Genomic DNA, 22,830 nt, shown 5'->3' with positions numbered 1-22,830 from the left:
TTACTTTATACACTTATTTCTCTTCTTACATCCCTTTATAATGTGCAGGATCTATACAAATCTGATATTTGTCTTTTCTAAGTTGAGTATATTACTAAAATGCCATAGGAATGACTGCTTACACTAGATCTGTAGCAGCATCATCACTTTGTCCTGGGATAATCCGGAAGATAGAGCAGCTTTAAGGGGTAGGGGAAACATATGGGAAACACCTCCTTCCTAGAATTTCTGCTTTCCCTTTTCCCAGCCACCTCCCAGTCTTGAGGTCATAACCTGCAATAACCGCATCTCCCACAGTTAATCTAGAGTGTGCAGAGAAGTGCAATGCAAGGCCACAGGCACACTGTATGATGCCCTGTGTTAGTATTACATTCTCACCATAAAAGAATCAAGGTTTACTCCATTTTCCTTTTTAAGTACTTACCTAGTTACAACTACAGATTTTCCTTTTTCAACACAGTATAATTCTACTTCTATAAATGTATTTCAAATCAAGAAGTGCCTGAATATTATCCAGGAAAACTTATTTCTACCCCCATATGATTATAGTCTCTGCTACATTAAATACATTATATAGGTGACCCAAGTTCAGTAATATTCTGATTTCTAAGTCTTACCTTTAAAATTTGAAGTCCTGTCTTACAGTATTTATATATCTTACTTTTGTATTAATTATTGTTTCGGCATGCTGCCAGAACATCTCTGAGGAGAAATACAAGACGTTAAAATAGTGCTATTCGCTATTCAACAGTTTGCAACTGAACAAAACCTGATCAGCATTTTATGAGACTAGGAAAACCACTTTTCTAGTACAGAGACTTTTCTTCCTGATAAATTTAAAGCACCTGCTGCAAACATTCAGAGTGTTACAGCTCAGAAATAAAGGCCACAATAATCTTTAGTAATGGAAACTGTTAGACAGCCTAAATAGGGGAATTGCTATCACTGACCCTGCAGTATCTGTTGTTCTGCTGCCAGAAAACATTGCAATTACACTAAATGAAATTCAGTGCATTCGGGTCAATTCAAAATGGTGATCATCCACAATACCTAGATATGTGTTATGTAAAATAACTGAAATTTTAAGAAGAAATACCCACATGTGAACAGAAGTTAACTAATACAGTGTTGAGTATTCAAGAAGAGAGCTTTACTCCAGCTGCTGTCTCTTTAAAATCTCCTCTCTAGTGAAAATTTTCTGCACCTAGACATGTCAGGATTTTTTTTCCAGGCAAATTTGGTAAGGAAAGTTTGAGAATATTAGCAGAGATGGCATTTCATAACACTACCTTAGCTGATGACCAGGATATGGGAGAGGAATGATGGAAAAAGAACCTACTGCTGTAGTGTTTGAATTTGTCTATTTGAACTGTGTACATTCATTAATTGTAAAAGTAACTGGCAAATATTTCTATTGTAGATGAAACTTAGGACCCTAATGTTTGGTAGAGATTGTAAAATTTTAAGTTCATTAATCTTGCTTTAATTTTTTCTAATTTTTAATTTCCAGATAATAAAGTTTTGTAAGTTATCCATTTGCAATCTCAAGAGGAATGAGACTAAAAATAAAATTGCTTAGGGGTCAAAATGCGCCACATGTATCAATTTTAAAGATGAAAAGCATTTACGAGTTTTGGATGCCATTAGAGCTGACAGCTCTTGCTTACTTTTTATGTGGATGTTGATTCTCATAATTACTAGTGGAACTACTATTCTGTCTTGTTGAAGGTGCAAAATGAAAGGATTTTTTCAATCTGATGTAGTGTTGAAAAGAAATGCCATTTCAACAGTTACTGCCAAAGATGTTTTTTCCCCCCTAAACACTGCGCATTAATGAGTTTTATAATTGCAGCAGTTGCTTCACACCTCTATTGTTAACCAATGACATTACATCTGCCTCACTCCACTGTTGCCCTCCTCCTTCTTATTGAAGCATTTAGCGGTTTTGGCAATAGGGAATTACATGGCATGGGGTAAGTAGTCTAATTAGATATAAGTGAAAATCCTGAGGGAAAAGGATGTTTAAAAAGTAATTTGAAGAATCTCTTAATGATGCTGAAACTGAAAGCTGTAGCTATAGTACAAAAAGGCCCATTACCATTACAAAAATAATTATAATTGTGATTATTCTGCTGATTACTGTTTTCAAGTTACAAATTTGGACTGTGTTTTTTGAGAATAGCCATCCAAGCATTTCTCATGCAGTTGCAGGATTTCATAGATGTAACATGTATTCTTAGTTGGAGTTTTAACTAAGCTTACAAACCTTTAGATCTTTACAAGTTTGTGATGTATATAAGGAATGCAGACATGAACAATTAGAAGAAAGTAAATCTTGATTTTGCTTTTCAAATGGGATATATATACCAAATATATCATTAACTTGGAGAGTAGCAAAAGTTTGTTTAAAACAAACTGTGGAAAAAAGCAAGATTTTGTTCAAGAATTCAGAAATTTAGGATTGCATTAAGGGGGTTAAATCTGAGTTTTATTAAGGGATTTTGAGTTTCAGATTGATAGTTTTGCATGTTGAATGGAAGTGTTGAAAATTCAGGGTTGATCACCAGTGAATGATCAAGGAATCTTTACAACTCACGTGAAAAAGTAGTTGTGAGTCATTCAGTTTCTAGTGTTGGTGGATATCTCAAAAAAGACGCAATAGCAGGACTTGTTTTCACTTTGTGGAAGACTACTCATAGTCTTCCACAGTATCTGTTCTTTTCTCTGTTTTTATTTTATCTTTTCATTTTGATCATCTGCCAGAATTTTGCAAGATCAAATGATTTTTTTTCCCTATTCTGGTGTAGGGGTTGAGTATTCATAACATGAACAGGAGCATGGCACATGGCACAGCCCAACAGTAATGTTGGAAATATACAGTAATAAATGATTCAGCTAGGTGAGTGAAAATCCCCTTGTGGTTTCCCTGCTCCTCTCAGTAAATCTGTACCTGAGATGTTTGAGATGTCTTGGGTTTGCAGTTAGCAGGTGGAACTTCACATTCAGTTATTTTTGTCACTGGCTTGTACTAGTGGACTGGTGGGGTTTTTTTCTGAGAGAAAATGTTTGATGTTTTTCCATAGAGCTTTCTTTAAAGCTTTCCTAACCGTGCTTAGGCAGTGGTAATCCAAATGAGCTTAATCACTGTTGAGTTATGGTGCTTCTTGCATTAAGTATTATTGATGAGAAAGTGTTCATGAATTATTACTGACAGGCTGGATTTCCCTAAGGTGCCTAAAGACTGTTTCCTTTAATTCTGATAGTTAGGTGCAGAGATTAAAAAGAGGTCTAGGTAAAAAATGATGATAGATACTTTAAGGTAATTCTTGTCGTTTTCTGTACAAATGTTTTTAAAATCAAATAGCAGTTTGTTGTGCCTTGAGGAAAGAAAGTCTGTCTTTCTGATTGATCAGGGCTGTGACACCTAGATCCACTAGTTTCATGATTTTTGGTGATTTTTAATTTATCTTGTTGTCTGGTTAATATTTACAGAGCAAAAAATTCGTCATACCTGTCCATACCAGACAGTGAAGGGGAGAACATCATTCCCATCTTTCATCCCTTGTTTTATTTCCATGTTGTCCCTGATTTTTTTTTTAATTCTGCCTACAAAAGAGAACTGGTTGGTTTTCATGTGCCTACTGCTGTCTTTCATGTAAACTGTTAATAAGAGAGGGGGTTTTTTTCCTTAGAAAAGGGAGCTTAGAGAGAGAACATGGTATTTTTGTTATAGTGGAACATCTGTGTCTGTCTTTCTGTGATACAAACATAGACATAGAAGTTTGGTCTCCACATGACTCTTCCCTTTATTTCTTTCTGAAAATAGATATGGTGACACTGGCTTGTATTAGACTAAGTAATTTGGAATTAGCAGCAGAAAATCTGTCATTGTTGGAATCACAGACTTGGAAGTTATAAGGAGGAAGTTCATGAAACAGGCACTCTCCATTCAAGATACATAGATAGAAAATTAGTATAGTTATTAATACCTTATCTGTTTTTCATTACCTGCTAGGTATTTGTACTATGAGAACCTAGATAACTCAATTAACCTGTAGCTTTACTTCCTCTTCATCACTGTTGGCAATTTCTATTCCAACCAGGGAAATATGCAGTTCTTTGTGAGTATTTACACTCTCAGTCTAAAATTATTTTATTTCTGTATGGGGATTCTGTTGCTGATTTGGTCTCCTGTGAAGGGGGTGCAAAGGCTTTTGACTCAGTGATAAACCATCTTTTCAACAGGTCTCCATTTAAACACCAGGGAAGGAGGAATTAATGCCTCACAAAAATACTGTCAAAAAAAGAAGCTGATGCGATCTGTTTCGTTTAGTACTTTCCCTGCAAGCCATAGCAGAAACATTGCTTTTAGGAATTTTTAAGATATTATATAAAACTGGGTCTCTGTTCTTTAGTCATTTCAGAAAAAAATCAAATCACTCTTCCTAAGTCAGTCAGTGTTTACAGTTAGTGTGAAATTATATTTGCATTTAATTTAGAAGAAAATAAAGGTGCTACTATGATTTTCTTCCAGGCATAAAAGAACAGCAAAACTATATTCATTAAGTTATTCTTTTTTAATATGGCATTTCAGTGTCAATAATTGAAGTATTTTAGAATGTAAAATTTATGTCAGATGGAAACAATTTATTACATGCTAGGCTATAAAGAACTTCCATGTCTGATTTCACATCTATGGTACACTCAACAATATGAACATCAGTGCTGTGGCCTCAGCCATTATTCATATTTTAGTAATAGAATAAATATTTTTGTGTATTTTTAACAGAAGAAAACTGTTACCTCTTACAATGAAGTCTTTTCTTTACAATAAATCTATACTGTTCAATGCATAAAGTTCATCTTTAACACTGACATTTCCTGGATAATTGACTTAATTTTTGTATAGTCCATATTCTCCAGATTTTAATGTTAAAGCATTTGTGCTTCAGTTCTCACTTGAATCATGTAGATGGTATGACACTGTGTTTAACAGCTTAAATTTTAAAATTAAGTAGGGGTTCATGAAAACAAAACAAAATACTACAGTGCATTTCAACAGCATCCAAATTTCATCATCTATATCCAGTATATTCAAAAATATCTTGTACGTAGTAGAAAAAGTACTTATATAGATACTCACACATTTAATTAGTCTTGATTTTTCTCTAGTTCCAGTAGATGGAGCAGTTTTTAATGTTGCTGTAGTACTTGAATTTAGTAATTTTTTTCTAGCATCATGACACAACTGTTTCCTGGTCTTCTTTTTCCAAATGATTGTTTGAGCTTTCGTTTGAAGGTGTAATATGCTGGTTTCCTTCCCAGGAAAGCACAGTCCATTAGTAAATCAAGGTAACAATGCTCACCAGTGACAGCTAACTCAACATGGCATAAGTCTTCCATTTTTATGGCATCAATAAGAAAGAATTACAGTCAAAACCAGGAAATACAAATCCTTTCCATCTCCAGTATACATGAATTTCTAACTTCCAATTTATAGGTCTCTTTTTTTCCCCATCAAATCTTCTTATTTAATTTCTGTCATCATACGCCTGTTGGAAAAACAAAACAAACAAACAAAAAAACCAACCAAACAAAAAAAAAATTACACCTAACTGAACCAATACTCACAAAAGCTACATTAAAACTTATTTTAAAGTTGTAGCTAAATGTTTCTGAAAAACATTTGCCATGACAAATGCCATTAAAAAGCCATTAAACAAGAACTGTTATCTTGGATATATTATAAGGAGTTTTTTTCATTTTTTTTCTTTTATTTGCTGTGATTGTAGTGCAGCATGCAAGGGAAAAACTTTGGAAGTGTATATAGCTGTGGTAGTAGAAAGCAGTAGCCTCAGGCTATATCCCCATTTTGAACACCTGCTTTAATAACCATTTCTACCAGAAAAATGGGGAAATAAATTCCTTTACCGGGATGCAGTTATAGCAGCAAAACACTGGTGTATACAAATGGAAAGTATTCTGAGAGGCAGGCTGACAGAAGCATTGTCCTGGTCTGGTGAAGGTGGACATTGGCTGCCATCTCTGGCAAATCAGTGTTTGCCTATGGTAGAAGGAAGTTCAGTGATAGCAAGCTTGGCTTAGCTGACTGCTCAAAGCTGCATGCAGTTCTACCATGGACCACTCACTTGTTTGTCTCTTTTAACACAAGATTTCTTTTTTACTTGCTGCTTGACAGAATCATAGCCACCATCATGCAAGGTTTCAAATTATGCAGAGTTGTATGCATGAGTGTATTCATACAGGAGTATTCATACAGGAGAAGGAATGGCTTTTTTCAGCAGTCATGTCATGTGGCTGTATGTTTTCAAATAGACAATATATTTGTTGAAATAATGTTTGTGTTTGTTGGAACAGAAGTGAAGTTCTCAACAGTATCTTTATTATGGTAAAGCTGCATGTTTTATAATCTGTAAGGCTGCTTTGAGCAATGTCTGTGTGTTCTCATGTCCCAAATGCTCCAGCAGGAAGTCTTACAAGCTCAGTTTCTATTTAGCAAGTCAATTCAGGTTCTACCTGCTTTATTCCTCCCAGTTTGTAATTGAAGCCGGATAAGCAAATTTAGGCCTTCTGCACTCTGCAATTCTTTTGTCTTAATTGGCTTCTAGATAATGCCTTTGCCTTTGGTAGATGTATACAATTGTACTACAAGTTGTAACAGTTAACAATCATATTGATAACTTTGTTCTCATAGAATACTGTTCACTTAAAGACACCAACTGGGCCATACAGACTGCTGTTTAAAGGCACAAAAATTCTTTTCTCAGTCAGCACAGAAAATATTGCTTGTAAGACTCTTAAGAGGATGACATTGTAGCTTGATCTCTGATTTGAACAGAAACTTCAGGATAAGGGTTGGTTTGGCTGAAATGATTACATCATACAAGATTGATATCCAGCATATATTGTTCCTTTAGCATAGTAGATAAAGAAAAAAAAAGAACATAAGAGGATTACTGATCAGTCATTAATGAAGTATCCGACACTTGTATTTTCTTATTTGCATTTAGATTCTTTCTTTGTCTCATTTTCTTTTTAGTTTTGTTCCTGATGGGGGTCTGTCTAGCTTCAGAAATTGAATTTTACTTTAAATGTTGATGTTATGTATTATCAGAGATGAATTTTTAAGAAATCGACCTCTCCTATTCAGAAATATTTAAGAAATAGGCCCCTCCTATTGCCTAATATTTGCAAGATGTTTTGTTTCACAGCTGCTTAGGTAGGCTACCTGTAATGTTAGAAGAAATTGCAGAGGGATTTTTGCTACCAAAAGGTCTTAGAATTTGAAAAAAATTGAAAGCATTTGAAAAAAAATTGCATATATATTTGGAAATTTCTTGTACAATGGGAAGGTTACTTCTAGAGAGCAAATGGTTACACATTTTCTTCACCTCTGAAACTTAATAAATGTAAGACAGGCATCAAGCAAAGTATTAGAATTGATGTATGTGGAAACTGTCAAAGTATGCACTTTTCTAAGTACTTTTTGCTGGGGTAATGCTCAAATTCAGCTTTCCTTGATTTATAGTAGGCCATTATCCTCTTTCCATGGAAGCATCAGATCAGACATCACCAATTTGATTGGGTTGCCCAAATCAAATTCCCATTTCCACTTCCGCCTCTTTTCCTTTCTGTCATCCAATGGAAAAGAGTAGCAAGCCAGCAGAGATTACTGGAACTGCTTGTTTTCAGAAAGAGAAAATATCTCAAGTGTATTCCTCTCACCTTACGGGGTGAGAAAACAGCTAAAATTCTTCTCACAACAGGCCTCTTAAATATTCCTCTGGGCAGGATGTCACTGTGCTTGCTTATGAAATGGGTGCATGCACGTCTCTTAACAAAAAATTTTTAGGTACCACCAATGCATACAGTATTAGGAAATTTTATCTTAAACATACTAAATCATTGAAAGCACAGTATTTTGTAGGTTAAGGATATTAATTCAACTGGTTTATCATTTGCTTAAGGAAACAAACTATTATAAACAATATGATGTGTAGATAATAGATTTTATTTTTATATGATTGTCTTCATATTTACTATATGCAGTCATATAAGATGCTAATTTTTAATACTTCTTTAGCTATAAGAATGCATGTTTGCTTTCCCTTGATTCACACAGAACAGATGGATGCTTGACTGCCTGCTAATCCACAGCTGGAATGGTTTCAGCGGTTTCCACGTTGCTGGGTTAGAGTGGCTTTTCTAGTGGACTGAGAGGGCAGCAAGAGAGGGATATCATTATTCATCAGTATCCCAGTGGGATCGCTGCCAGCAGAGATTAATTTTTTCTGTTATGCTTGTAAAACAAGCTCAGGTGGAGTCTCTAATCCTCAGGGCACGGGTGGCAGATCAAGGAAGATGCTACAAAGCTAGTTAATTTTCAGATTCTAGGGGAAACAGAAGCTCTGTTAGATGTATAAATACATGATTGCAAATTTAAGTAGCTCAAATCCAAATGGGATCTTCCTAGACATCTGGTCCTGAAAATCTCTGTTTTCTTTGTCTTTTAAAAGAAGTTCTTAAAACTTTATGCCAGCGGCAAAATATCTTCAACTCTCTTAATCATCAGCTATCATTCCACTTTTTTTTTATATACAGATCTTACAGTGTATTTTAGATTACTTTATTTAGATTTTATTTATTTTTGAGATGACTTTATTTACATGTAGGCAAGACATGGTGCATGTCTGTGTAGGAACACTGAGTTTACAGTGTTTTCACAAATTCGTGTGCAGTGACAATCACCAAGAAAAATTACCATCGAAAAAGAATTAGCTTTGCCTTGGTAATGCGTGGTGCATCCTATTTTGGTAATGGCATGTCCACTGTGGTACAAGGGCATTTTTTCTGTTATTCTTGGTTATCAGACCTGTTGTCATTTGTAACAGAAATGTTGATAGAACTCAAATCAAGCATCCCAAAACACTCGCAAGTTGTCTATTTGTGTAATAGACTTCACACATTTTTCCTTTAATGACATTTTTGTTTCCTCAGTAATTACCCTTCTTTCTCACCCTTTTAATTACCAGTGTTTTCCATCTATGTATTTCCTTGTAGCTCTTGAGTTGTTCAAAACATTGGGTTAGATTTTCAGGCAATGTTAATTCACACAGTTGCACTGAAATGAATGGAGATGTGCCAGTTTTTATCAGCAGGGAACTACCCTTATTGAAATTTACTTGCAACAGCTGTCATTTCCTCTTAGAGTTGTGGGTTTTTATTATTATATTAAACTATTTTCATTTAAAAGTGCTCAGAGTGAGACCAGTAGCATTGGCTTGCTGAAAAGACATTGCACATGTAGGCACCTTCCAAGTTTCCCATATATTTCTGCCAGTTTGTATTGTTCTTCTGTTATTCTGGGCTTGAGCCTCTCTTGAGCACAGGCTGCTACTCATTTCACCACATGATGACAGGTATTCACGCCTGTGAACTTTCTATTCCCTTTTGTCTCTGGTCACATAGTAGTCTAGATCCGGAATTTAATCCAGTACAAAAATGCAGCAGTGTGCGTTTGTGGCTCCCCACTAGGGGACCTGCCACAGGTCAGCAGATTTGAAATCTGGTTTTCAGCACACAGAGCTTTTACAGCTTGCCATTAACATATACAGTATGTAGGGGCCCCATTTCACATAAAGAATTAGCAGTGCTCACTCCTGTCTCCATGCGGAGTGGCATTAGCTTAATGCAGAGATCTGTTAACTTCTTCCCTGGGTCTGGGCTCTGCGCTGAAGGATCCCAATGGAGGATCAAAGCCAAAGATGGAAAATGACTGATCGCTTTCCCAGGGAAAGCTGTGTGCCAGGATTTGCAATTCCAGTTTTTATTGCTATCATCATCTCAGTCAGCAGTTGGGCCAGCTGATACAGCCAAGCTCAATTTCAAAATGCGGACAGACGTCCAAATGGATCTGAAGTTGAGTTCTCGTGACAATGAGACTTTTGAATGTATACTCGGAGAGATTTTCCCAGTTTCCTGTTAGCAGATTACTGAGTTCATGCACTGAAAAGCTGTTCTGTAGTAGTGCAATACAATTCATTTCAGTACAGCCAAAACCAGTCAATTTAAATCTTTCCTATAATATGACTTGAGATTACAGGGAAAGTAAGCTGTGGGTCACTGCCCCATCTAGGTTTTAAGATTAAAAAAATTGAGCATGATAACCCATTCAAAATGTGCAGGTTTGAAGCATTCTCATGAGAAATAATCAGAAAAATCAGGCATTTTGGAGAGGCAAAAACTCTAATATACCATTTACAGCAATAAAATGTGGTAATTCTCTCACATTATGAAAATTCACTTTATAAATGGAATTTGTACCATTCCATTTATATTTATTTGCTGTGGTCAAAGTATCTTATTCTAGGTGAATAATGTGTATTCAGTACCAGATGTTTGCTCTTATTTTTGTCCTAATTTAGTCTTCTTACGCATTTATTTTTTCATAAACTGTGCAAGTATTACAGGAATACTTATAAGCAATAATTTAATTCAAAAACCTAAGAGCGAACTAATGCCACATCTATGAAAGTTGTACTTAATACTATGAAAGTACCTATACATTCAGGGAAAATGTATTTTTAGAACTGGTTTTATTAGGACTGGCCAGAAAAAGTAGGACCGAATTATGACTGTGACCATAACCTTTATGAAATAAGGAATGTGAAAGGTAGGACTTAAAACCATGAATTCATTCCTTGTTGTAATGTTTTAGTAAAGTATGTAACTTAAATAGGAAAATTTCCTGAAATAGAATGTTCTATGAGGATATTTTTCAACATTAGTAAGAAAATTCCAGTGATTGTATTATCTATTACTATGTCTTCCCCTACACTGAAACTCAGCTTCTCTAATATGTTTAGGAAGCTAGAGGGAAAAAAAAAAGGAAAATGAACATTCAAATTAGTACAGAAGTCCTAAGAAATTCTTTCCCATGTCAAATCATTGTTACTTTATAATAATCCTCCCCCTCCTGTATGCTAGCATGCTTGCATATTCTTTTATCAACTCCATGCTGAGGCGGAGGTGTGTAATTTAACTTTGCAGTTTAGAAGTTCCCAGATCTGCCAGGTCACTCTCTGCTACTGGTAGCTAATATTGCTGACCTCCTATTGCTCTGTGAGCAGTGGCAAAGGTCTTTCAGACTCCTGACCCCTGGTCATCAGGAATGTCATCAGCAGTTTGTAGTTTGGATGTTTTAAGTAAGAGGTGAACTTGTGAAATCTAAACCCTTTAGGGTGTTTTTAAGTGATCACTCAACTGTTTCATTGCCCTGGTTGTGCTTTTTATGATGTCTGTAATTGTAAAATTTGTGGTGTTTATCATATGCAGCTATTTAAAAGCAAAAATCAAGCACTTGTCTATTTAAAGTTAAAAGTATGATAATACAATTAATATATTGCATATTAACAGTAATATATTAATTAATAATTAATATCTCTAATCACTAACATGAGAACTAAGAATTGTAAGCAATTCTAACTTGTATGTTCCTATAAAACATGTTTGTGGGTCTCCTGGTGGAAATGGGCCCGTTTTAAATCATGAACGATAGTTACAAATTAATGTTTAAAACATAACAGGTTTGCATAATTGCATATTGATGGGTTTTACAACTTTCTCTCTTCAACTTCTCGTGTCCAACTGGAAATTTCCAGTGTTTGTTCTGTTGAGTCTTAAATCTGGAGACAGAGCCCAGAATAGCCCAGCCTCACTGTTTTGCTCTTACCCAGTTAATTGGGTTAATGTTACACTTTGAATTCATACTTTTTTTTTTATAATATATGTCTATTATCTCTAAAAGTGCATTAAACACTAATTGAATAAAACATTTTAAAAGTTTTTATTTATTTTCGAATATACTGAGCAGGTCTTTTTCCTTGGACAATGCTCTCCATCACATGCATCTGTTGCCCTCCTTTTCCAGAGGGGAAAGAGTGGTCTGATGGGGTGTTAAAAAAGTGACTGGAGCATTTCCCTATAACCTGAGCTGGAGGGGAGGGTCAGGACAGAGAGAGTCCCCAGTGAGGGTCCCCGGTGCCTGAGAGGGGACCCCCTTTCTCACAGCCAGGGAGCTGCTGCCTGGAGGCTGTGCCTCTGACTCCTCTGTGCCCTGTGGCTCAGGGCTGGCACAGGGCTCTGCATTCTGCCTTTGCTCCCTGACAGCCACCAGCCCTGGAAAGGGAGGCATGGGAAGGCCCCAGGGGGAAGGAACTGCACTGAGGGCTGGCTCTGAAATGCTGGATGCAGTTTGATGGCTCTGTGACATACACATGCAGTTGATGGGGAGATGTTGTACAATATATGAAGACAAGGAGTTTATTTGTAAACATGGTGTCTGTGATGAGTGACAGTATCGTGTAGCAAATATATTTTAATCTTGCCTGAAAAGTGTTGTTGTCTTCTTTTGAACCATGTTCGCCAATTTTTAAGATCTCTACAAAGCCTCAGCCTGCTCTGTGGTTTAGCAGAGGCTGCCAGCCTGCCTTGAAAATCTGGAGCATTTCTTCTGAAAAGTTTGTCTTAAAAGTTTATTTTTACATGCATAAAACAGAGTGAACTGGCAGAAATTATTTTTTTTCCCTTTTAGTCTATTATACGAATTTTGAAAACACATGTAGTGTTTGTTCTTAAAACTTGTAACTAGTAACATATGGTTGTAAGTGTCTTTTAACTGGAATATTGTCACAGACCTTTTATATCTAAGAGTGAAAAAAAACACCCAAGCATTTTGAAGTTTAAATTATGTCCCATAAAAGCAAGACCAAAACATATATGTTTAGAGGCTACCAATAAATTCCTTAAAATAGGAGTTTATAATGGAATCACTTACAAAGATAAACTTTTCAGAGCAGTAATTCTAGCAAGTACTTCTCTGATTCTGTTTCTGAATCTACATTACTTTTTTGTATGAGCTGAAAAAACACTTATAAGTTTGGTCTGGTTTTGGGTTTTTTTAGGTTTTTTTCCCTCTTTTTTAAAGCTCATGTTTCCTCACCTTTATTCATTTTATGAATATAAATGTAAGCTTGATTATCTTTTAGCTGCCTGTCAGGATACATCTGTGTAAATGTAATGTCTTTCCTTATAAATCAAACTCACACTCAAAAATGTGACAATAAAATATATTATAGATATGTTGGTTAATTTAAATAATGTTCACAGTTTACAATTGTGCCATTCCTTTGTCACGTAATATGGTCTTTTTCTCTTGGGAAAATCATAGGCAAAGGAAGACTAGCTTGAGAGCTTTAGTTAACCCATTTTTTAAATTTTCCTTATGATATAGGTAGCAGGATTAAATGAGATTTCTGTCAGCACATGAGTGGAGATACATATGTGTATATATATAAAATTGGAATATAATCTCAAATGTTTTTAAGTACAGAAGCTCAAGTACCCTCAAAGAAAAATTTAGTAATTTTGAATCTAAGTCAGATGTTACCTAGCTATTCACAAACTATCAGTCCTTGTTATTTCTCTCTTTTGACCATGCTTCTTTTCTCTATCCTATATTAGGGGTAAGTAGGTATCACCTAAGAGAGGACAAGTACAGGTTGCTTCAAATTTTGTGTTTCAGCATCTTCCTATACAGTGTGGCACAATGTGGCAGGTCTGGATGCTGCACTAGAGTGCTTTGTACAGTGGATCAAAAGAAAAAAGCCAATTATATAATAATATTACTGCTGAGCTTATATTCACCTATCCAGTTTTCCAAATATCAAAATATGCTGTTTTCACTTGGAAAAGTAAGTTGGATATTGGCATACCATTGTACTTCTGGTAGCAGTGAACAAAAATGCATAATGCATTATTAGTGTTAATTGCAGAACAGCTGTAAAAAATCACCCACATTTGTTTATTGTAGTTTATTAATACTGTTCACAAATATATAATTTTTGCAGTACTTCAGCATGTATTTACACTATTACAGAAGTTTATGTAATTTAAATCAAGTTTCAGGTAAAAAGAATGGTATTACTGAACTAGCTAAAAATTATCCTCGTATGTTCTCTTTTTTATGTTAGTATTTAGTTTTAGTACTACTCTGCTGCAGTATTTTTTATACTTAAATTAGCAAAATGTTCTAAGAGTTCTTTTGTCTTATTTCTTTTGACATCAGAAACTTGAAAGAGAGCAAAATATGTTGCAAGTTTATTAAAGCTGAAAATATGGTGAGAACCCAATATACTGATTGGGTTCACAGTATCTATATAAAGGAAAGGACCATACAGACAGTCAATTCTAAGGCAGTTTCAATAACATTGCTGAAGAAAAGTCTGCTGGTTCAGCTCTGGAATGTGAGAAACTATTTTTGGTTTGGTTTAGACCGTCATTGTTACAAATTAATCAACTGCTCTTTAAAGTCTAGAACTCATTAACTTTAGAAGTTTTACTGCTCCCATGACTGAGCTTCACTTAAAATATTCAAGTTTGCTTTAGTAGTTCACCTTGATTCCATTTCTGTCCGTGGTCCACAAGTATCCTCTGCTGTAGACAAAGTGGCAAGATGTACTTACTCAAGATTTAAAATATTGTAGATCTAAATGTGGAATAAGTTTATAGCTCAGCTCTCATTATAAATCAGTAATTTCAGCTGAACTTCTTGTGGGTAGAAAGAAAATCTGGGGGACTTGTAACCCTATGGACTCTGCAGAGCACAGTATTGGATATCCGTGTTGGATACCTTATTTAAATTTTAGTTTGGTCTGGCTCCTCAAATGCCTGATAGTACCACAGAACTGCAAAAGATGTCTTTTTAAATAGTATGAGTTGTTTCCTTTTAGGGCTATTCTAATAGTTCAAATAAAGGGTGATGGTAAGCTGCATATTTGGAGCATGATGTTGTAGACAGGACTTTAAGATGTTTCTGTGGCTGCTGTTATGCAGGAAACAGAATTCAATTACCAGAATAGCCCTTTGGCCTTGTAAAATGTAACTGTGGAGATTATGCAGGTCTGTGTGTGACATTTCTCACCGGCAGTGCGAGTTACTGTCTCCTATACGAGCAACCTGTGTCGCATGCAGGTGGAAATGTAAGTCTGAGATGACTCCTACACCCTTGAACTGATGCAGCAGTCTCTAATGCCCAAAAGGAGACATTATTGGGAAAGTCCATCACAGAAATGTAGGAGAGAGAGATGTGACATGACTACCAAATGCAGGGTTGCAGAACCTGTAGCTAAAATTCCTGGTTATCTCCTGGTATACACAAAGTTATGCTTAGCTGTGTAGGTGCTTGTAAACCTGTATTTGTGCATGGCCTGCAACAGCTCTGATTTAAGAGGAGAAGAAGGGAAAGTGAAAAATGCACAGAAGTGCTTTGTGGTTTAACTAGGAAGCTTGTATTAAGTTTCTTGACTTTAGAATGAAGATTAATGATTGATAAGTAGTTTGATCTGTTTCCTCACCCATAGAAGTAAGAACGGCGCCCAGATATGATGTACTAAAACAATATATATCATATATTGTGTGGAATAGTTGAAGCTACAGCTTTTACAGAACAGATTGAGATTTGCAATGAAAAGGGAAACTAAAATGAAAAAATATTGAGTGAACAGCAGGGCCCATTTGAGGTGATTACAAAGGATGTTTCTTTATTCTGTCTTTTCTTATGCAACCTGAAAACAGTAGCAGGGGGTTACAAGCAGAGTTCATCACAAAGTTGTCAATCACTGTCATTTAACGTTTTGCAATGGAAGATGTCTTTATTCAAGGACAGCTGGGCAAATCAGAGAAACAGATTTGCAGTTAGTAGTCTGTCCAGCCTACACTAAGCAAACAAGGACAGGGCAGACACACCGGCCTCTCACATAAAAATATAATGGACTCTGCTGACCTCGGTGCCCTCCATTCAGCTTCATTCTCAGTCGTATAAAAGCTTCACTACCCATTCTCAATTTCCTTTAATTACCTACATGATGCAGATAAGAAAATGAACCTCACTTACTTACAGTCAATGATCACAAACAGGAAATTAAGTAGGCAAGTTGTTTAAAATAAGAGGAGTGTTTTGGATGTAAATAAAACATGTGCTGGGGAAGAATTAGGGAAAATGCATTTACAGGGGTACCAGTTGGTCTGGGCTGACTTGGCTGATCCTCCTTCTTTCTGCTACTTTAAACTGCAAAGCAAAACTAAGTAAAAAAATCTCCTTGGTAAATATTCTTTAAAATATCTTTGAAGGAGAAGCCAGTTAAATAAAGAGTGAAGCAAACATGCAGCCTTCTATAGGGCTTAAAAAGATTGTGACCTTAGGTTCAGAGAATAAATGACCACAGTTTTCACAAGAGATCTAGCAGAGACATCCAGGATTAAGCAGCAGTTGTCTTTATTCAGTCTTCACTTCTAATCTGCAGTTGAGATATGAAATAAGTTAATGACATTCTGATTTTCTTTCCAAACCTTAAATTGTCTAATGGTTACCATTCCTTTTATGTTGACATCACAGTTTGGACATAGTTTCCCTGCACCATTTAAAAAAAAAAAGAAAATTTTGTGCTGTCAGTTGTCAAGGAGTAAAAACCAGCTATCTAACTGCTTTTAGGAATTGCCAGAAAAGGTTCTGTGTCTTAGGATATTAATGAGGGGATATGTTTCTTTGTAAGTCAATTAGGTAGTTCAATTAGGTGTTCTAAAATTGCCATTTTTCTTTACCTCTCTGTTCACTGGTTACTGTTGTGAATATTTCATTAATATGGATTTGTAGGAAGTCTGATGAAATTGAAGACTAAAGTGCAAAGTATTGAATCTATAGTTTAAGAGGAGTATAAAACCCTGAACACTTTAAATTAATGCTCTCTGCTAAGCCTGTAGTTTCAAAGACATTGCCCTTCAGGCTCCCCAAATGACTTTTTATTTTATGACAAAAGAAATACACTCTCTTAAATTACAGATGGAAAAGACATCACATATTATAAAACTCTTGCCTCACTTGCAGGTTTTATAATTCAGAAAGATAGTTCTCACTACAAACTATATGTACACACGTACATGCACAAGAGGATTTTGTGAAGGGAAAAATTGCCAATTAAGTCACAAAACTGATTCTTTAGCCTAAATTATCATTCTTAGGATGTTTCTGTTGAACTTTTTTCAAAGACAATGGATTTCCTGAGAGGAGAATTGGCATCTCTGCCTGGGATACCAAAACAGTTGTACTTGCTCCTCTCAGCCACTATGATGTTGCTTCTTATGACTGCATTTAGATTACATATTGGTGGGCAGCTCCTTTTTGCAACAGTGAGAAAGTTCTTACACTTTCATTTTGGAATAGCATCAATACCACTCTGGAACACAGAGAATATTTTCACCATCTGCTTAAATTTTTGCACTTTGTTTTGATCGATGATCATCATCAGTTCCTTAGACACTGACTGCTCAAAATATTGAAAAATATTTGAAAAGAAGCATATAAGAGCTATTCCAAAGCTTCTGGGTTTTGAATACCAAGAGAAAAACTCAAAACCTGAAAAAATGAAGTTTTGACTTCTTTATAGCTAACATTAAAATGTTTTTGTGACCCAATGAGATAGGATGCCTGTGGGTCATCTTCTACTACTGAATGCATCCAATGAATATATTTATTTCATGGCATTTGTTTTCCTCTTCTCTAATGTTACTATCAGCTATGTGGAAGGAAAAATGTTTGAAATCTGTAAGTGTGTCAATATTTGAAAATATTATGTTAGTTATTGTTTTCCCATGCATGATTTTGATAAATAAGTACACTTTCTAAATATTAAAATGCTGCTATTTTTGTGTTGAAATCTAGCTGTAGTAAATTAAATGCATATAGTTTGAATGCCTCAGTAAGCAGTAATAGTTATTCTGAAGTTAATTACAATGATTAATTATTTTTTTTAAGAATGCTGACGAGTACACAGATCTGCCTGTACGACATAATGAAGATCAGATGAACAGTGAACTGGCCAAGCACCTTCCAATTGAAGTCAACCCCCATTCATTTGACAGTTCACACACAAAAACACACCTTTTGCTGCAAGCCCACTTCAGTCACGCCATGCTGCCGTGTCCGGATTATGCAACTGATACCAAGACAGTGCTGGACCAAGCAATCAGAATATGCCAGGTATCGTGATGCATTTCAGTGTATAACTCTTGTTGGTCTACTGTCTATTGTTACAGTGTTGTCATATTTTGAATATAGAAGAATCTGAAGATTTCTTGCAATCTTGTGGAGAGCTGGTACCACATGATATTATAACACCTTGTTTAGGGAGGAACTGGATGCCCATAATGGTTCCCACTTTACAGAGCTGGAGGTAAACAACCTTAGAGTACAAGACAGTCATGCTCTGACTGTAGATGCAGACATGCATCTACTGCCATATAATGACCTCTGCTTTCTTTGCAACAGCTTTTTATCTCTGTGTTGTGGAATGTTGAATGGGAATTATTCTGGCATGGCTGTGGTCCCTGCAGATCGTTATGCTGATATCCAAGAACCTGTCTCCCCTGGGTACTTCTACTTTTCTGGCACCCAAAAGCACTATAGTCACTCCCAAGCACAAATATAATGTGTTTTGAAATCTGATTCAGGGTGAGATACAGAGGTTTTCCCTAAGCTCCTCTAGCTAGTGTAAAGACACATGTTCTATGTCCCAATGATCAGAGTCAAAGAGCAGGTTTTTAAACACAGATTTTAAACTCACCCTGGAGACTTGTGAGTTTTTACACTTGTACTGCAGTTGCAGCCCACAGAAACTAAACCAACCATGGAGAGCACTGGTAACAAGCAATCACATGCACAGCTGCCACCTCAAAAGAATTTTAAAGCAGCAATTGGAGTTTGGGATAGAGTGCTGCCATATCTGAAAAGCTCAGTTACAATTACAGCAGGAAAGGTGAGCTCTAGCTGTCGCAGGAAACAGCTGACCCTCTGAGTCTCCTGGGAAGAATTCTTCTCTTTAGCAGAACTGCACAAGGACTCATTCACAGCTTCTTGAAGACCAGGCAGCCTTCAACAAACTGCTGTTTTTATGTTTCTGAATTCACTATCTGTAAAATAGAGCCAGTACTTCTTTCTTCCTACAGTTTTTGTTTGCTCAAAATTTAATATCCTCAGTGATCTGTTTATCAACTATCAGACAGAAGCTTTGCGCTTGGTTGAAGCCTGTTGGCGATATGGTAACTGCAAACATCATTGTGTCAAGCCTGGCAGTTTGTAAAACTGCTCAATGAGAAACTATTAATCAGTGCTCTAGACAGAGAAAATACTGTGTGCAGTTCAGTCCAGCAATTTGGATAAGTCTCAAACTTACACCAATAAAAACAAGCTTAAAATACTAATATCAAATTAAGCAAAACTGAAATTAGGGAATATAAGAAATAACACCACAGACATTACTGCTACACAGTCCTTATCTTGGTAACCAGCAGTGCTTGGATGCTAGTCTGTTTCAAATATTTCGAATCAATAAAATCATGGTGCTGGAAGTGTAGAAACAGCTATGCCATGTATTCAGTTATTAACAGAGAAAAACATCACTTGCTCAGGTGAGAAAATTCACCTTTGTTTCAAAGAAATCACATACTGAAAGTTTATTCAGATGTTTGTGGAGTAAGCATTAGGGAGTTAATTAATCAGGGCAAATTTAAATTAAATACTCTTTTCAATCATTATTTTGTTCTGTTTTGCTAAGAAATGTATTTTCTTAATCCTGCTACTCTGTCGTATGTATTTCAGAAACAATTGTCACTTAGGAAAAAAAATCCAAAATATTCAACAGTTCCTTTAAACCGAAGTAGAGTTCAGAAAAATGCCATTCCATATTATGCCTTGGCACTCCAACCTTCAGTTAACTACTGTATCATGTTATGTATACAGTCATCTTAAAAAAAAAAAAGAAAAAAAAAAGAAAAACATGCAAGCACTTTTGTATTTTAAAGTTGGCACATGGTTTACATCTCTTGGGAGATTATTGGTTCCATCTTATTAGTCACGCTTTCCAAAGGGAGGTTAAAGTTCCCAGAATCTAAGCAATAGACAGGGTTACACTCTCAATACTAGTTGTTACCTTTTTCCTTAGCACTGACCTGCTGATGAACTCTGGGTCAGCAGAGGTAGAAAAAAAAATGTTAGTTATGAGAAAAGGAACTGAAGCATGGGAGGATCCAGTGATGAACAGATTCAGTGGGTGTTGTTCTCTGTGTGTGAACACAAACTCGCTGATCATCAAATGTTAAACACAGCAGTGAGGCGGGAATTGGTTTTTAGTTACGTTGAATTTATTTACTTACAAATTATTTTAGTGTTGAGGTTGTATAGCTAAACTTCAGATTGTGACCTGAACATAAACTGTTCTTTTTGCTGGTGGCTACATGAATAACAGACTTTCCATATCAGCGTTGCTTTTCTGTTACAAGAAAGATCTTTCAAAGAGCTTTTGTAGGTGGTTATATGGCAGGCCTTTATCCCAGATCCCCTGCAGTGCAGATTTGCCATCTCTAGCCATGATATGTAAGCAAGCCTCTTTCCATCACAGACTATTAAACTTCTCCAATCTTCTGTGGTGTCCTTTACCTGAATCAGCCTTCCCTCCCATGGCTCCTTTCCTATCCCACATGTTTCATTCTCCTTTCCATTCCTCCAACATCTTCTGGGTTTTTTCATTGTTAGTGACTTCAGGCTGAGTATTGTTATTGGTCCAGCAGAAAACCATGTTAATAGCATTACATAGGTAAATCTAGCTGCTGGATTCCAGGTAAAATTCCACTATACTTTAACGAAAAAATTATGCAACAACTCTTAAATCATTTTTCCTTGGATGTCTTTGAAGTTTTGGCTGTACATTAGAATTCTCTTCTTTACACTTTCAATTAAATATTAAAATCATTAGCATTTAACAGAATTTGAGGAGTTACAGTACTGGCTTAATAGGGGAATGTAATTTTTTAGCATTAAAAAAAGGAAGAAATAGATTCTGTTACAGTTTTCCTGTGGTTAGCATTTGTTAGATATAGGTGAAATTCATTATAGCAAGATAAAATTTAGTATTTGTATACGTAGGATGAAATGCAGAATCTTTTCCTTTTATTGCAGAAATATGGGGAATAGCAGTATATAACCTTTTGGAATGTGAATGCCTATCTGCTCCCACTCCCATCTCTGTAATGAATGGCCAGTGAGGCATTGACTAGGCTGAAGGAATGCCCCTGCTCTACACTGAAAACCTCAAGTTAAAATCTAGTTTGTTATCAGTGACGGGCTCTCATAGATAAAGCACAGGAGGTTCCCATGGCTCAAAAAAACTACCTCAACTACCTGTGTGACCTTGGCCAACTCATTTAATTTTTATTTGCCTCAGATACCATTAGTACAGTTACAATAGACAATATATTCTCGTCAAGCCTAGCACTCTCTGTTAGCTTTACTGAGAAAAGCTAGTGGTGTCATTAAGATAGTGCTGAACACTCCAGTAACTTCTCAAAATCAAACATTTCTCCATTTCTTTCAGGAGAATGAACATTAAATTATAAAAATTCTAATGAAAATATTTTTCTTACATTTTTATAAAATATAATTATTATTGTAAAGATGATAGTCCACCTTTTTTCCCTATCTTATTTAAGAATACATGAATCTAAATCTAATCTCTTTTTTGCTTCCTTTGTCAATCCTTATATTTTGTGACTGTGTATTCAGCGATCAGTTCTTATTCTGCTGTTCCAAGACTATTGCCTATATTTGCATTAATTGAAATGGATAATTGAGGCAGTAATACCGTCACTCTCAGATTCAGCAGGGCAGTCTCAGAAATAATGTGACAGTTGTTGGCTTTGCATTGGAATTGGCCACAAGCCTCCACTTGTACTATAATCGTTGATAAAATAGTTTAAAATTGACAGGAGTAGAACTGCCATGGAGCTCAGCCCTAACCTTTGAGAAGTGTTTACCTATGGATGTGTTAAACACATCTCAGTAGGGTAGCTGGGCATTGAGAGAAGGTGGACATGAAAACAGATTCCAAACTGCAGAAGAAAGACTACTCTGCATGGGAAATGTGCCTATATCCCTGTAACAAGGACCTTGTAATGCTGTCACTAATGCCCTGTCTTTCCCCATCATGTTACTCCTCTGGAGAATCTAATTTTGGCAGGAAAGAAAAATACTCTTTGTGTTAAGCACTGTGATTCCTTAGCTAGATGGTGATGAGTGTAATACTGCTTTAGCCATTCTAAACCAGTTAAAGTTGTTTGTGGTCATTTAAACTGCAACTTTTGCTATAGTTCTTACGAGAATTGTCTTTGTGGTATGGTTCAGAGTTGTCAAATATTGCACAAATATGCTGCCCAATTCAGCTAAGAGCTGGCTGATGTATGAAATACTTACTGTACTAAACTGTAGCTGTGCTGGGTGGATGGTGGTGGCTCCTCAGAAGAAGCAGTAGAACACAAAAGTATTTCTGGCCATGCCAAGGAAAAGTAGCTCATGTTGCTCTTTTGGGACTCAAAGAAAGAGAATGTCCTTTGGCTCTGCTCTCTCATCATCCCAAAACCTCCTCAGTTCATAACAGCCACTAAAACTATTGATTTGGAGAGCCATGTCCGTTGGATCTTTTGTTTTTCTGCTTATGAAGAAGTGGAGAAGTTTTTAAAGGTCCTAAGAGTGGTTTGGGCTCATGTATTGCTTGTTGGTAGTGCAAGTGTGCCAGCTGCTTGCTGGAGGGTGGTGGGAGTTAGAGGAAAGGCCTATTTTACAGTTGTGTAAGTAAGATTTGTCCAGAAGTGTCCAGGGAAAGAGCTTTTGTATAATGGTTGCATTGGCAACTATAAATAAATGGG

General features: G+C 36.0%; 1 protein-coding gene across 2 annotated transcripts in view; it reads left to right on the top strand.

The window, feature by feature from the left end:
- The window catches only part of ASCC3 (activating signal cointegrator 1 complex subunit 3), a 251,099-nt gene that overhangs the window by 209,512 nt on the left and 18,757 nt on the right, over positions 1–22,830 (top strand). For both annotated transcript variants that reach the window (XM_064412794.1, XM_064412795.1), the window contains exon 37: positions 17,891–18,115. In XM_064412794.1, the coding sequence (XP_064268864.1) occupies positions 17,891–18,115 (225 nt within the window). The remainder of the gene's footprint in view (positions 1–17,890; positions 18,116–22,830) is intronic.

The sequence above is a fragment of the Passer domesticus genome, chromosome 3, assembly GCF_036417665.1.
Source record: "Passer domesticus isolate bPasDom1 chromosome 3, bPasDom1.hap1, whole genome shotgun sequence".
Taxonomy (NCBI): domain Eukaryota; kingdom Metazoa; phylum Chordata; class Aves; order Passeriformes; family Passeridae; genus Passer; species Passer domesticus.
Note: the sequence above shows the minus strand (reverse complement) of the source record. Positions and strands in the feature narration are given on the sequence as shown.